Source organism: Penicillium antarcticum (assembly GCF_028974205.1).
Source record: "Penicillium antarcticum strain IBT 31339 chromosome Unknown utg000004l_segment0_segment0, whole genome shotgun sequence".
In the NCBI taxonomy this organism is placed as follows: Eukaryota; Fungi; Ascomycota; class Eurotiomycetes; order Eurotiales; family Aspergillaceae; genus Penicillium; species Penicillium antarcticum.
In genome coordinates, this window is record NW_026695302.1 from 549372 (window position 1) to 564798 (window position 15427).

Below are 15427 nucleotides of genomic sequence, written 5' to 3' on the forward strand. Positions count from 1 at the left end.
ATTCACGCATTATGTGACGAGCCGTCGACCCAGATAAGTATATCAATCCCCCACCCTGATCAGTTTCCCAAACGCCCAGAGACGCCATTTGGGTACAGAGTGAGTGTACAAATCCAACATGCATTCAATCATCTACACAGGGCTCCTCTGCACCCTTGCCGCACCGGCCATGGGTGTCGTCTGGGAGAGTCTAAGCGCAGGCGTGCCCAGCAGCTGGACTCTGCATGAAACACCCTCATCAGACTCAACAATGGCCCTGTCTATCGCATTAAGTCGTCAGAATCTGGACCAGCTAGAATCGAAATTGATCAAGCTGTCGACCCCCGGGGAGGCAGAATACGGTCAATGGCTTGAAAAGCATGAAATTGACGCGCAATTCCCCGTCGTAGAGGATTCCTCTGTCGTGAGGTGGTTGAAGAGCAGCGGAATCTCGAACTTCGCTCGTGATGGCGCCCTGCTCAATTTCACGGGTAGCGTTGAGACTATTGGCAGCCTGCTCAATACCAGTTTTGCGTATTACCAGAATGGTGATTCGGTCAAGTTGCGTACGACTGAGTATTCGATCCCTGATGATCTGGCGGGATATATCGATCTCATCTCGCCGACTGTTTTCTTCGGAAAGACTCGCAGTGCTATTCCTGTGCCGTCATCCTCCCAGAATGTGCAGAATAAGCATAGGGCTTCCTCGACTGAAATCTCGCCTGCTTGTCAGACTTCTATTACGCCTTCTTGTTTGAAAGAGATGTACAACATTGGTGATTACACGCCCGAGCCTGCGGCTGGTAGTCGTGTTGGGTTTGGCAGTTTCCTGAATCAATCGGCCCAATATTCTGATTTGGAGGCCTATGAGTCTCGTTTTGGTATTCCATCACAGAGTTTCACTGTTGAATTGATCAATGGTGGAGTGAATAATCAAAGTGCTAGCAAGAGTGATATTGGGGAGGCGAATTTGGATGTGCAGTTGATTGTTGCTGTTTCGCATCCTTTGCCTGTTCATGAGTTTATTACTGGTGGTGTTGCGTATGGAATATCCCGCTGATTCTGGCTCTCATGGATCTGCTGACTTTTGAAAGACCTTTTCTTCCTGATGCCGACGAGCCTACCGAGGCTGATGATGAGAACGAGCCGTATCTCATTTTCCATGAGTATTTGCTCTCTAAGACCAATGCCGAGCTGCCTCAGGTTATTTCTACCTCTTATGGCGATGATGAACAGGTTAGTATTTAAAAATGGATCATTAGCCGACGGTGTACTGACTGTATACCAGACTGTCCCCGAGAAGTACGCCAAACGCGTTTGCAATCTCATCGGCCTGAACACCCTACGTGGATTGACTATCATCCACTCTTCCGGCGATGAAGGTGAGCAGAGCACTCTCAACTCCACCGGGAATACATCCTAAACCAAATCGCATAGGTGTCGGCTCAGCCTGCCAGGCCACAGATGGTGTAACGCCCCAATTTAACCCAATCTTCCCAGCGACATGCCCGTACGTCACCGCCGTAGGAGGCACTTCAGACGTGAGCCCAGAAGTAGCCTGGAACGCCTCGTCAGGTGGTTTCTCCAACTACTTCTCTCGAGCTTGGTACCAGAACTCCGCCGTCGAGGAATACCTGAAGCATCAAGTCACCCAAGAAACAAAGGAGTATTACTCGAAGTATGCCGACTTCGAAGGTCGTGGATTCCCAGATGTTTCTGCTCACAGTTTATACCCCGAGTAAGTTCCAGTTCATTCTAGTATACAACAATGTCTGATATAAACGCCACCCAGTTACCAAATCATCGCCGCTGGTAAAACCTCCGCCACAGGTGGAACATCTGCTGCGGCACCTACGTTTGCTGGCTTAGTCGGTCTCCTCAATGATGCCCGTCTGCGCGCTGGCAAGCCTGTTCTGGGCTTCTTGAATCCGTTCTTGTACACGAAGGGATTCAAGGCGCTGAATGATATTACTGGTGGGGCTTCTTATGGGTGTGGTGGCATTGATCCTCAAAGTGATGCGGCTGTGCCTGGTAGCTTGATTATCCCTGGTGCGCACTGGAATGCTACAGAAGGCTGGGATCCTGTTACTGGGCTTGGTACGCCTAACTTCCAGGAATTGAAGAAGTTGGTTTTGACGTTGTAAGGCTGAGACTTACGGAGATCGAGGGAAGATGTTCAAGTATCGTTGCTTAGAGTATTCCTATCTATGATACCACTATTTCTTCTCACACTCTCTATTCATATGATCGTTCCTGTCACCCCCCTGCTCAGCAGGAACAGCATCAACCCGTTGAACGCGAAAATCAAGAACCACAGGCCCATGAAAGCGACCCCTCTTCGAAAAGAAATACAACCCCAAAACAAAACCTGTTAGTCCCACCGAGACAACAGAGACATAATTCATGTTCTCTTTCGTGACAGGCATTTCGGTAGGAAGGAAGAAAATAATATCTACAAAGACTATCCAAATCACGGCAATAAAGTTGACCGCGGGCCCTAGTTTACCTAGTGAAAAGGCGTGTTCTGGGAGGACTTTGTCTCGGCCACGCCAGAGGAGTATGGCTTGTGGGAGGCCGCAGGATGTTTGTAGGAAGATCACTGCTGCTCTGACCATTGCTGAGAGGGCCGTTGTTGAACCCAAGAAAATGAGGCCTAGAAAAGCTCTGGCGCTTGAACTTAGAACGAAAGAAGTCAAGGATGAAAGGAACAGTGGACTGGCTGGACATTGTACAACAAGACGGAATCATATTATCACTGTCATAGCAAAACAATCCATACTTAATTCAACAAGAATCTCCCCTCTCATCGCCCTGTACATTGACCACAATCAATCAATCAATCAATCAAAGTTCTATGAACCTGTTGCAGCCTATCTAGTATCGAATAGCTATGCAGGCGCTTCTTTCCAGTTGAAGCAAAGACTCGTGTCCCGTACGCCTGATCATGCTCCAGTACAGAAAAGTAGGCTGGTCTCGAAGCGAGAGAGAGAGAGCGTCAGCCCTACATGTGGTCTAAATAAGCCAATCTATTGGAAGGCTATTCGGGAGATTTGTGCCCGGTATGGGGTTCTGTTGATTTTGGATGAGGTATGGGCACGACAGGTACTATGCGTTCCTGGGAACAGGAGGATATCCGAGGTCCTGATATCCAGACTATTGGCAAGGCCCTTGGTGCAGGATTCGTGCCTCTGTCCGGTGTCTTGCTCCACGAGAAGATATTTCAAGCTCTGTCTGCCGGATCTGGTGGATTAGCTCATGGCCATACTTTCCAGGTGAGTGGTGGTGATAGTCTTCCTAGCTCCAGGCTAATATTAGATAGGCCCACCCTCTCGCTTGTGCCACGGCAATTGCAGCACAAAATATTCTCCAACGCGACAACCTGCTCCAGCAGGTTGTCCTTCTGGGTAAGAAGCTGGAAGCTCTGCTCCAGAGCGAGATCGGTCCTCTTCCTTTGGTGGGAGACATCCGCGGCCGTGGTCTCTTCTGGGCAGTCGCGTTTGTGTTCGACAGGAAGAGCAAGACGGCCTTTTCCCTCGAGGCCACTTTCTCCAACAAGGTTGTTGCCAATGCTCTCAAGCGGGCTGTAAATATCCTTGGAAATTTGGGTCATACTGGCACATACCAGGTTGATCATATTCTCGTTTGCCCGCCGTATATTACGACCGAGGAAGAGCTTGAGAAGATTGTGGCAGTTGTGAAGGATGCAATTGTTGAGACAAGCCAGCCTTTCATTGAGTCTCACAATATATATGTATCGAAAGTGCAGAGAGAAAATGATACCGACTGACCTAAATTGAAGCCAGTTATACTAGCTTCGCGTGCTTGAGGCCTCCGGCTCTCCATATCACATCGTAGGGTTGACACCTGCGTGGCTTTTACCCGTTTCCCGTTAGTACACACCCGTATAGTATCCACATTATTGAGTGTCACAATTGCAGGTCAATGCCAGAAGAGCGGCGAAGTCTTGGAAAAGAACAACCTTACAAGTCACCTGGCCACCATGCAGTTGAAACCTTTTACCCCCTTTCCTTGCTTTGGACAATAATATACAAGGCTCGCGGCTCCAACAACACCCGCAAAAAAAAAAAAAGACGACGCACTAGAAAATTAAAGGCCTGGCCAATATCAGACCATATAACCCGCAAAAAGCAAATTATACCCAACGAAGCACACCAGCCGCCAAAAATAAGTTGACAATGCATCAGAGGCAGCAAAATGCACATCCCAACCAAAACAGACTGTCCGCGGTAAAAGCAAAACAAGAAAAAGAAAAGAAGATCAAACGCCCAACAGCATATCCTGTGTGACCGCATCTCTGTACACGTACAGAATAGCCGATAGCTGCATTCCCCTCACCGGCGGTCAAGAATCCAGCACATGGATGTCTCGACGAGTCGAATTGGGCGCCTCTCAGACATCCCCGGATTCAAAATTAAGCTATTGATGTCCTCGTGATCGGGTCTGCATCAGGACCTGGGGGGTTTGTGGAATTGCTCCTTTCGGTGGGAGAAGGGGAGCGGTGAGGGTATTGGGATTGGATCTGGCGCTTTTGTTTCTTTGCTGTTGGGTATTTGCTGGGGATTTCTGAGGATGTTGGTCAGCTGTGCTGCAGAGACTTTTACCTGTATTTCCAAGGACTGGGGCTGTGTGGGTTGGATGGAAGTGACACGGGTGTTGTGTGAGTTTTGTTCAGGTACCGAGCTTCATTCAGACTGGGACTGCCAGGGGGCCATTCAATGAGTAAGCACACGTAATACATCGAATGAAGAGATCGAAAATTAGTAGATCGCCGATCCAGTCAAGGCTTCTCTCGAAGCGAAACCCGAGATGGAACGACGCAGCGCGTGGTTCTTCCAGTTTGGATTCACTTCACCTGGCGACGTAAATCCTAGCACAAATGTACTTTAAACGAAAGCTGTCGAATTCAGTGTCGAAGCCCAAATTGAAGTAGATAGTGGAGACAGATGTATGACACCTGCCGTTCTCGACCCACCATCGTACTGTGTATAGTTCGGCGGCTGAGAGCATCAAGCGCTTCAAAGCCAAACTTCCCCTCTTTTCGTGGCTATTTAAATGGCCTGTACAGCTTCCCTCTCCTTCGTATTTGACATTGCTTTCTCCAGTTTCTTTGCTTCACCTTGTTCCCTTTCCATTCCCACTTACCACCATGGACATCCCCAAGACTATGAAGGCTCTGTTGTACACAGAGCCAAAGAAACACAGTATCGTCGAGGTCCCTGTGCCTCAGATGCGTGAGAATGATGTCTTGGTATGGAATCAGACTGATTGACCCATGAAGTCGTGGGCTAACCACTCGATCTATAGATCAAGGTCAAGGCTTGCGGTGTTTGCGGTACCGATTTGCACATCCACGAGGGTGAATTCATTGCCAAGGTATGCTAAGCCCTGCAAAGTCTTTGAATATGTAAGCGCTGACAATGTGTAGTTCCCTCTGATCCCCGGCCACGAAACTGTCGGCGTCGTCGCCGCCATCGGCCCAAAAGTCCAAGACTTCCAGATCGGTGAACGTGTCGTCGCAGACAATTCCGAGCTATGTGGAACATGCTTCTACTGCCGTCGTGGTGACGAGCTCTTCTGCGAGCACTTCGAGGCCCACGGTGTGACGATGAACGGCGGTTTCGCCGAATACTGCGCCTACCCTGGTCAGTACAATGACCCACTATCTCAAGAAGCCAAAGCTCACACCTTACTCTAGCCGGTCGAGTCTTCAAAATCAAGAATCTATCCGACGTCGACGCAACCCTCCTCGAACCAGCCTCCTGCGCCGCCCACGGTCTGGACAAGATCGCCCCAAAGATGGGCTCATCCGTTCTTATCTTTGGTGCTGGACCAACCGGTCTTGTATTGGCACAAATGCTCCGCCAGAACGGTGGCTGCAATGTAATTGTTGCTGCACCACAGGGATTGAAGATGGATCTTGCCCAGCAGCTCGGAGCTGGCGACAAGTACATTGAACTTTCGCGCCAGAACCCACAGGCTCAGTTCGATGCATTGAAGGCTGAGAATCCATACGGCTTTGATATTGTTGTTGAGGCTACTGGGAGCCAGAAGATCCTTGAAGATTCGATTAACTATGTTCGTCGTGGTGGTAAGCTTGTTGTTTACGGTGTTTACTCGAGTGAGATTCGGGTTTCATGGTCGCCCGCCAAAATTTGTGAGGTTTTCTTCTCTTCTTCGCACAGTGTTCCTTTGCTGACCTCTTCCAGTTGGAGATGAGATTACTATTCTTGGTAGTTTCTCGGAGACCTACAAGTTCCCTGCTGCTGTTGATTATCTTGATTCTGGAAAGGTCAAGGTTGATGGTATTGTCAACAAGGTGTACAAGATTGAGCAGTGGGAGGAGTGTCTTGAGGCTATGCGCAACAAGTCTGCTATCAAGGCTGCCATCACCTTCGACTAGATATGGACTGATGTGATTGACATTTCATTGTTTCATAGAGAATGATTGCATAGAGAAATTGACAATTCTTCCTTGAAGTTGGGAATCCAGTACATTTATATAAAGTGAGGACCTTGAGGGACACCACCAAGGTAGAGAAGTAGATGAACAAAAGCACCAATTCGAGAAAAGAACATGCTAACCTATGAAAAGAGACCCAAAAAAAGAAACCCGATCAAAAAGTACATCCGGATATAGATCCTGCTTAGTCGTCCCCCACCAGACAGACCCACACCAGCAATCTCCAACTCCAACTCCAACACCTCAAACCTCAGTCCAAACCTCACACCTCACACCTACACACACAAAATGGTCAAACCATTGACGTTCAAAGGCGACAAGCCAAAGAAACGCAAGATCCGCCAAACAGACAGCGAACACCCAACCCCAAAAACGCGCAAAACAACCGAACCAGACGAAGACACAAACCCCGAAGACCAAAGCTGGGTCAGCGCCGACGCAGCAAGTGACATCGCCGGCCCAGTAGTCCTAGTTCTACCATCCGACGACCCAACCTGCATAGCCAGCGACGCCAATGGCCAAGTCTTCGCCAGCAAACTGGATAACCTAGTTGAAGGAGACCCCAGCACGGCCGAACCACATGATGTGCGACAGGTCTGGGTTGCGTCGAGGGTTGCAGGGACGGAGGGGTTTAGTTTTAAGGGACATCATGGGAAGTCAGTGGACCCCCTCCATCCCAACCTCAATATCCAAGCTCAAGCTAACCAACCTGCTGCCCTAGATACCTAACATCAGACACACACGGCCTCCTAAGCGCAACATCCAGCGCAGTAAGCCACCACGAAAGCTACCTCGCAATCCCATCCCCAGAAGTATCAGGCACATTCTCCCTGCAAACGCACGGCGGCGACACCGAAACCTTCATCTGCATAAAAGAAAACAGCAAAGCAGCCTCCGGTGTAGAAATCCGAGGCGACGCGGGTACAATTTCATTCGAGACGACCATGCGCGTGCGCATGCAGGCGAAGTTCAAGCCGCGGATTCGGGCAAGTAAGGAGAGTAAGGCTTATGAGAAGATTAGTAAGAAGGAGCTTGAGGGGATTGTTGGGAGGTTGCTTGATGATGATGAGGTGAAGAGGTTGAGGAGGGGAAGGAGGGAGGGGAATTTCCATGAGGTTTTGCTTGATGTTAAGGTTAAGGGGAAGCATGACAAGTTTGCTTGATTTGTTTGGGTTTGGGTTTCGATGGTGTGGATGATATGCTTTTGATGATGATATTCAGAATATATCAAATGATAATGATGTTCCTTGATGATTCATTTTCTATCAAATATCTCGTTTTGTTGCATTGCGTAATATATCCAGCGAAAGGAAGAGCAGAAATAGTCAGGTCAAAATCAAAGTGTATCTCCACAGATACTCCATCAAATCCACAAAATCATTTTCCCAACATGATCTTCTCAATTTGTATATAACGAAAAGAAAAAGACACAGCATAGACAAAGAGGCGAAACCTGAGATAAGAAAAGAAAATCAAGAGTGCATTCTTCAAGCCCAACTGATAAAGTCGAAAACAAGAAAGCCTTCCAAATTGGATAGCAGAACAAGAAAATAAATCAAAACATAATCCATTCACGAATGGACCGAGATCAAGATCAAGATCGCCCTCATCTGAAACGAATTACGGTGCAGATTCGTCATGCAAGATCAAATCTATGTCGACAATAGAATAGAATAGAATAGAATAGAAGAGAGACGTGGAAGTGGACGTGAAAAGTAGAAACTGGAACTGATAAGAATAGAAATACTAGGCAAGTAATGGTAACGACCGACCGGGGAGTTGCGTCCTGTCCGGATTCTGTGATAACATAGGAACCAGGGACGACAGACCCTGGGGTATGAATTCTAACATTTGACAGTAGTACAGGAATTAGCCACAAAGAAGGGAAGGATGAAAGTCTGGTGACGATTGAGGGGAGGAGACGAGTGGAGGAGTAAGGGGAAGGGAGAGGAAGTGTTTGGAGTGTTTGAGAGGAGGGGCTTTGAAGGAGAAGAAAGAAGAAGAGGAAAAACGCAAGCCTAATCTCATATCGGGGAAACATTCTTTGAGCATAAAACAATGGCAAAAAGCAAAGCGAAATCAAAAGTGGTGTGTAGAAGTCATAAACGAAAACAAGGCTGATCAAGTCTAAGTTCATAAATTTCTTTCGTGTCGCGAGGGAAACTTCGGGAATCAACTGGATGGAAGGACGAAAAGGAAGGGGACGAATTGTACAGAGAAAGAAATATGGAAGAGGCGTGGTGGATGATTGGGTCTAGGGCAGGTCCGGTGGACGAGCCCATATGTCAGCGTCTTGTTCTATCCGAAACGCAGTCGATTCACGTGGAATATCAGGAGTTGAGGGATAGACCTTGGAACCGGCCCACCCATTCACCCTGCCCTGGGTGCATGCGTGTGGCACTGTTGGACACAGCACCAGCGGCACCGTAATCGAATGCTCCATCGAGACCATATCCTCCTGGAGAATACGGGGCGAAGGGATCCGATTGGGATGAATCTTGCTGACGGGAAGGCTGGTTGAAAGGTTGGTAGGAATCGCCATAAGCCGTGCGCATCAACCCAACTGGATTCTGTATGTCACGGGCTACGTCAACAGGCTCTCGCGCTCCATACTGTCTGCCATCATGTTGCTGACGGTGGTCAGGAGTCTCTTGGTTGTAGAGCGGGTTAGGCATTTGGCCTGGACCGGGGCCTGGCAGACCGGGGGTTGGGGGAGTCACGAATGAGGCGGGGTTGATGGCGGACATCCAGATGCGAGTCTTGTAGATCTTGAAAAGATCCGTCACTAGCGAGTTGAAGTTGATATATGAATCCGCAAAGTAGTAGAAGGTGAGCTTCTTCCAATCCCTGCTAACATGTTAGTCACTGGTCCGTGTCAAGATGAAATCAACTTACATTTGAAACTCGGCATCGAGGATCTCCATGTTCAGACGATGCTCAACAACCTTTTGCTGGCAGACACGCTTGGCTTTGGCCTCGTTACCTTCCTTGTCACGCAAAGTCAGAATCTCATGGGGCTGCGCCAAGCGCTTGATGAGCTTAGGCTTGAGGTCGGTTGCAGGCTCCTGCACACTGTGTGGTCCATGAGGACCCATTCCACCGGTCGCACTTCTAGCATTGGGATTATTTGCTGGGTTGGTGACATTGGAATTTTCAAGTTGACCCTGCCGAGAGAACATCATAAGCCACTTGTAATGCTCTTCGGCATATTGTTGCTTCATCTCTCTGGCCTTTTGCAGGGAGATGTTTGCATGTTGAACGGTACCCAGATCTGTGCCTCGGTCTGCCTCGACAATTACCAAATCACCCTTGTTCACTTGGAGACCGGTATCTTCTTGGATATAGAAAACATCTGCGCGGTGACATTTGAAGGTGACGAGGTATAGAAGCTGATTTTGGTGGGCGTGGGACAAGGCGGGTTGTTGGCGACCATACGCACCCATGGCATATTGGTTGAGAGAAGCAGGGAGACCCGAGGAGCCATCGCCACGCAAGGTTTGCTCGCGGGGGTAGTATGATGCTGCAGAGGGTTAGCATGTAATAAAACAGTGAATGGATGTACTCACGGTTAGCGTAGTCATTGATTCCATAACCATCATCACGATCTCCCATAGCTGCGCGTGAAGTAGCAGAGTTGAGAGTGTCAACCGACCCGATAGAACCATGACGCATAGGAATATCTGCAAAAGAGTGACGACGGCTCTGAGGCATGTCGGCCACACGTCCGAAACCGAGAGAAGTTTGCCAGTGAGCCTTTCGCACATTCTCCAAAGCACGGTTCTCAAGCGGGGGAGCATAGGACGAGAATGGCGCTTCTGGCTGTGGCGAGTGCTCAGAGAAGCGACGTCTATTGTTGCCGTGCATGTTGTATTCAGAAAGATCGCGCAGTGCTCCCAGATCTTCCGCGGCCAAGTCTTCCTCTGGAACACCACCTCTGATGCGATGCAACGAATGAGCTCCTCCACCTAGAGACGCAGCTGATCCAGCGCGCTCACGGAACCTGTTTTCTGTTTGATTTGCAGCAGCAGCTTGTTGTCGTAGGAGCGCGTTCTCGCGTGCCAGCTGCTCGATCCTTCGGGCCTGGTTGGCCGAATAGCTCATGTCACCGTCAGAACCGTTCAGGCTTTCGTCACCATCATCGTCCTCACGGACCTGACCAAGCATGGCAGGATCGTGTCCTAGTTCACCGAGAACACTGGGACGTGATGTTCGAGGCTGAACAGCCGACATCTGTCCTGGTCCGCGCGCGCGACCAGCAAATTGGCCAGTACCAGTACCAGCACCAGCACTAGCACCAGCACCAGTGCCAGCGCCATTCTTCCCTGCAAGGCCAAGGAACTCGGGGTCCATTTGGCCAACAGAATATGACTGGGATCGATAAGTTTTGGGAGTAGGGTGTAGCGGGATAGAGAATGGAATAGCGGATTCACCAGACATGGTACGAGTAATCGGGCTCAGCATGTCATCTTGCATGGTGCTCGCGAGAGCCGGATTCGTCATAGTAGGAGAAGGAACCATTTCGGACAGGCGAGGTGGCGGTTCTTTGCGGGTTTCATTATTCCAAATGCCTGTACCTGTCCAGGGAAAAGAGCTTCCTCCGGCTTGATTCCACCCAAACGAGCCAGGAATCCCGGGGCTCGTGTTTGTCGCCCAGGGAGCCTGGTCGGTAGCCGGACTGGTAGGATTAGACGGAGCAGATGACAGGTGACCGCCTGGCAAGGAATGTTTGCGTTGGGCTGATAGTGGTACTTCATTGAGCCACGAAGTTCGGCGTGCCGGTGGTCGGGTAGTAGGTGGGATTATGTTCTGGGCTTGGGCCCCATGGTCTCCGTCGTCATCTGAAGAAGCAAGCGCATCAGAGTCAGGAGTCGAGCGGCGCACGCCAGGGTGAGTCTTTTCGAGAATAGCAGAGGCGGTTGCCGCAGCAGGCGGCGGGGACGACTGTGCCGGAATTGGTCGGTGAGATGGCGCAGCCATGACTTCTTTTCATAGGAGGGACACTGCTGTCAAGTCAGTCAAGGCTCTTTGAGCTGTGTGACAAAGTAATCATTCCCTGCTGGCTGTGTCACCAACGGCGCAACTTGACACCCATTGAAGCGACACAACCAGAGCGGGGTTGTTTGATCAAATAATAGTCCGAAGGTCTGGAAGCACAGGCGATTGACTGACCTGTCTTTGAACGACAATTGCAAGACTGAACGGTATAGACGTGTCTTAGGTTCAAGAAATGAACACACAACTCCAGTCTATGTTCCACGCGCTCGATGAGGTTGGGGTAAATAGCCAATCTCGATCTTTCAAACACACGGATGACTGGGTATATGCGCTATGTCCAAAGCTAGAGAGGGAAGTCAGCTCTGCCCATGTCAGGAAGAAAGAAACAAAACGCTCGAAACGCTGAAGTAAGAGAGTGTGGGTGGCATGACAGGAGCCGCAGCTCAAAGCGGGGATATGCATATCTGCAGTCCTCGGCCCCTCTTCCCAGGGCCCAGAGGCCCCAGAGCCCCAGAGTGGAGGTCAAAGTCCACACCGGTGTCTGCCCCCAGCCCGCCAGACTCCAGACGGCCGACGCCCGCGGAAACCCGCAAGTCGCCCACGATGTGGCAGGTAACCCCCCAGCGCAAGGGACGCAAGGAGAAACAAAAGGGACAAAGTACCCCCCACCATCACGCGAAAACCACAAACTCAAGCACAGTATCAAGAAAAAGCGCAGCTCGCGGCGAAAAAGTCACCTGCGATCGCAACACCAGACCAGCACGTACCTAAAAGACCCGTAGATATCTAAAAAGAGAACCTCAACTGTAACGCGGGGCCAAGATCGATGGCTCGAAATCAGGCGAATATCGACGAAATGGCGTCGCGGAAAAAAAAAGCAGCGTGATCGCGAATGTGCCTGGGTTGCGATCCGATGCATTAGCCAGTCGCATTCGGGAGAGGAGGGAATGGAGCGAATGCGCGATGCACAACTCACGACTCTAATGGTGGATTAGTGGAATAATACGTGCGTAAAATGTCCGGAAATCTATTCAAATCGAAGTGCGCACGTGTGATCGTGGGTCTCGTAAAGAGTGACAGGCGACAGGCGACGGGCGACGAGGCGAGAGCGGAGCGTAAGGTGAGGGTGGGTGCGGGCGTCAAAGATGAGAGTGGAAACGCAACGGGAAGTGAGCTCTGCCTCGCTGGGTGAAAAGGCGAAGACGGGAGAAGGCGAAAGGAGCAAGAGGGGAAGAGGGAAGAGGGAGGAGGGAAGAGGAAAGAGGGAAACTGGGGTAACCTCTGACGGATCTGGCAACGTTGCGATGGACACGGACCACGCAAAGTGCAGGGGTGGGTGTGGGTGTGTGTATGTGTAGTGTATGATTTTAGTGTAAGAAGAGAGTTATTAGTTGACGATTTATTAACTCTTGACATTCACATTCCTTATGTCCCAGTGGGGCAGCGGGTCGAAGATCTGGGGAACCTCTCCCTCATATTATCCCTCAACCCTCATCCTCATCCTCTTCCTCTCTACACTCTGTATAGTCACACAAACTCGTAACGTCACTGTCACCCTAGACCTCAAAGCCCCCTATACAAAAGGTGAAGTAATAACACATCAACTGACCCCCTCCATCCATGGAAAAGAATCAGTCTTTGCGGGGAGAGCTTTCCCGTCCATGCATGCCATGGGGCTAACAGCCTCTCACAGCGCACCCAATTCCCCACGCGACTAATATCCTTGGGTGGCGGGGGTCCGATGCGTCTGGACCAGAGAGTAAGAGGACAGACTGCATCCTGTACACTGTCCGGGATATTGCCCCTCTATCTGTGTCTGTAAAGATGTAAAGAGTCAAAAGTAAAGAGAAATTAAAGCGGCGTCTCCAATCACACCCCGCTCCGGAGCTCCGTATTCCTTGGGCTTGGCAGACACGACATGGTAGTGGATCTTAGTAGCTATGTTGGAGCTTGGGATTTAAAGGTGGGATAAGGACTTGAAATGGAGATTGAGAATGTCCGTGTATCTGCTGTATTTCAGACCATACTTCATGTTCTTTCGTACTTTGGCGCAGAATGTACCTATGTTTCTATGTGCCTAGGTGGGGCTGGGCCTCGGCAGCATTGCCACTTGACCTCAGACCTGCAGATTAAGCTTATGAAATGAACACATCGTCTGTATTTCTCTTTATTGGACCGTCTATAGCATCATAAGGGCCCATGCAGGCGAAAAGGAAAGATTGTTGCCTAGGAAAAAGGGCATCATTGTGGCAAAAGGCCTTGCCGCTCAGGCATCCACTCGGCAAGATAGACCATATTGCAAGACAGACATAGATACGAAGAGTGCTGGACTAGTCTTTTGTCAAGTCGAAATCTACATGTGAAATCTGCAACCAAAATAGTCATCTTTTTTAGCCCACGTAATGTACATGTATATGCATCTCAGGCCTCAACCCCTCATGGGGCACTGTCCAAGGGAGCGGAGGCGGTAGCAGCAGCGCCCTTTTGCTGGCGCAGCTTCTCCTCAAACCGAGCGAACTCGTGCATAGAAACAACTTCCTCCTCATCCATGACCTGCTCAACACCCTTCACCTCCTCAATCTAGAATCAAAATCAGTAATTATTCCTAAAGCCAATTGTAGAGCAAAACTCACATAATGCATCAGCATAGACTCAATGCCGTTCTTCAAAGTGACAGTGCTGGAATCACAGGTCCGGCAAGCACCACGCAGCTTCAACATGACAATACCATCCTCAAAAGCGCGCAACTCGATGTCTCCACCGTCCTCCTGGATAGCAGGACGGATTCTCGTCTCGAGGAGTTCCTTGATCATGCCGACAACTTCGTCATCGTCTTCGTTGTAGCTGAGCGAATCTTCGGCAGCTTCCTCACCCTCGGCGCCGGACTCAACTGTCGTCACGATCGTCTCGCCGGATGTCACCGCCTGGGTGATGATGCTGAAGACCTCGGGCTTGATGTGTGCCCAGTTGGCGTCGCCTGCCTTGGTCACTGTGATGAAGTCGGGGCCGTAGAAGACGGAGGTCACTCCTTCCACGTCCAGCAGCTTGGCTGCGAGAGGGGAAGGGTGCGGTGGGGCAAGGGTTGAGCGCGGGGAAAGGTACTCGAGGAATGTAGTAGGGAAGTCTTCCGGGAGGACGCGGTGGTTGGGGATGAATTTGAGAGCCTAATTGGGGGTTAATATGGAACTATATCAATCTGTAACTGTCTCTGGACTTACATCAGGGTTGGGGGTATTCTCAGTCTGGATAAAGATGGTGCGCTTGCTTGTCGGCGAGAGACCATTAAGCGGGTTCTGTACAATAGGCTGCTGGTTGGGTCGCACTGTTGGTCGGCGACGGGTCTCTGATGCTGTGAGTGTAGGGAGACGGGCTGAGCTGGAGACATTTCTGTACGCTGCAAAGGTCGGTCGGACGGTTCGCGCGGTGCACTCGGATGTGGCGAGGCGGCTGCTCAGAAGAGCGCGGCGGAGCATTGTTGTAGAGGTGTTGCTCATAGACATTATGTGGAATGAAGCAAAATGCTTAGATAGATGGTAGTTGAAGAAACCTCGAAAAACACTCGAGGCGTTTGTCCGATGGCCGACTCTGACGCAATTTGACCACCACGTGACCTTGAATCTGACAAATGAACATGGGGTTTGCACCAATCAGAGTCGAGGCTTTGCAGCATTATATTTATGGATTCGCCGAATGTCGGAGGTTGAAGACCAGTGATTTGTTGGATATTGTCGTGTCTTCGCTCTTAATTTTGATTTGATTTTGTGAGAAAATAGATTGCCACTGCTTTGATCACTACATTCTAGGTAAGAGCAGCTCTATCATTGACCTAGATCATATTTTTTTCATGGAGTTCTACAGGTGCAAGTTATAGAATAGAAATTAACATATGTCTTGACCATTAAGACACATAAAGAAGCTTAAACCAGAGGTATCACGTGTGAAACTGAAGAAATCTGTCGATCATCGGTCTGG

The 15427-nt window shown here is 49.9% G+C and overlaps 6 protein-coding genes across 6 annotated transcripts; 4 read left to right on the forward strand and 2 right to left on the reverse strand.

The window, feature by feature from the left end:
* Nucleotides 1-118: 118 nt before the first annotated feature.
* N7508_004165 (S53 family peptidase) lies at nt 119-2123 on the forward strand (the record flags this gene model as incomplete). The annotated part of the gene is made up of 5 exons (XM_058462231.1): nt 119-1020; nt 1074-1215; nt 1268-1361; nt 1417-1717; nt 1772-2123. The coding sequence occupies 5 exons, from the start codon at nt 119-121 to the stop codon at nt 2121-2123; spliced, it is 1791 nt and encodes a 596-aa protein (XP_058320856.1).
* A 963-nt stretch (nt 2124-3086) lies between these two features.
* Nucleotides 3087-3766, forward strand: N7508_004166 (uncharacterized protein; the record flags this gene model as incomplete). Its single annotated transcript, XM_058462232.1, has 2 exons — nt 3087-3251; nt 3299-3766. The coding sequence occupies 2 exons, from the start codon at nt 3087-3089 to the stop codon at nt 3764-3766; spliced, it is 633 nt and encodes a 210-aa protein (XP_058320857.1).
* Nucleotides 3767-5146: 1380 nt separating this feature from the next.
* On the forward strand, nt 5147-6400 carry N7508_004167 (zinc-dependent alcohol dehydrogenase family protein; the record flags this gene model as incomplete). The annotated part of the gene is made up of 5 exons (XM_058462233.1): nt 5147-5248; nt 5305-5373; nt 5426-5642; nt 5696-6154; nt 6207-6400. The coding sequence occupies 5 exons, from the start codon at nt 5147-5149 to the stop codon at nt 6398-6400; spliced, it is 1041 nt and encodes a 346-aa protein (XP_058320858.1).
* Nucleotides 6401-6748: 348 nt separating this feature from the next.
* N7508_004168 (uncharacterized protein) lies at nt 6749-7623 on the forward strand (the record flags this gene model as incomplete). Its single annotated transcript, XM_058462234.1, has 2 exons — nt 6749-7116; nt 7182-7623. 2 exons carry the CDS (start codon nt 6749-6751, stop codon nt 7621-7623), a joined length of 810 nt encoding a protein of 269 aa, XP_058320859.1.
* A 1167-nt stretch (nt 7624-8790) lies between these two features.
* Nucleotides 8791-11437, reverse strand: N7508_004169 (PSP1 family protein; the record flags this gene model as incomplete). The annotated part of the gene is made up of 3 exons (XM_058462235.1): nt 8791-9307; nt 9356-9980; nt 10027-11437. The coding sequence occupies 3 exons, from the start codon at nt 11435-11437 to the stop codon at nt 8791-8793; spliced, it is 2553 nt and encodes an 850-aa protein (XP_058320860.1).
* A 2454-nt stretch (nt 11438-13891) lies between these two features.
* Nucleotides 13892-14955, reverse strand: N7508_004170 (NifU family protein; the record flags this gene model as incomplete). Its single annotated transcript, XM_058462236.1, has 3 exons — nt 13892-14035; nt 14089-14619; nt 14674-14955. The coding sequence occupies 3 exons, from the start codon at nt 14953-14955 to the stop codon at nt 13892-13894; spliced, it is 957 nt and encodes a 318-aa protein (XP_058320861.1).
* Nucleotides 14956-15427: the final 472 nt, after the last annotated feature.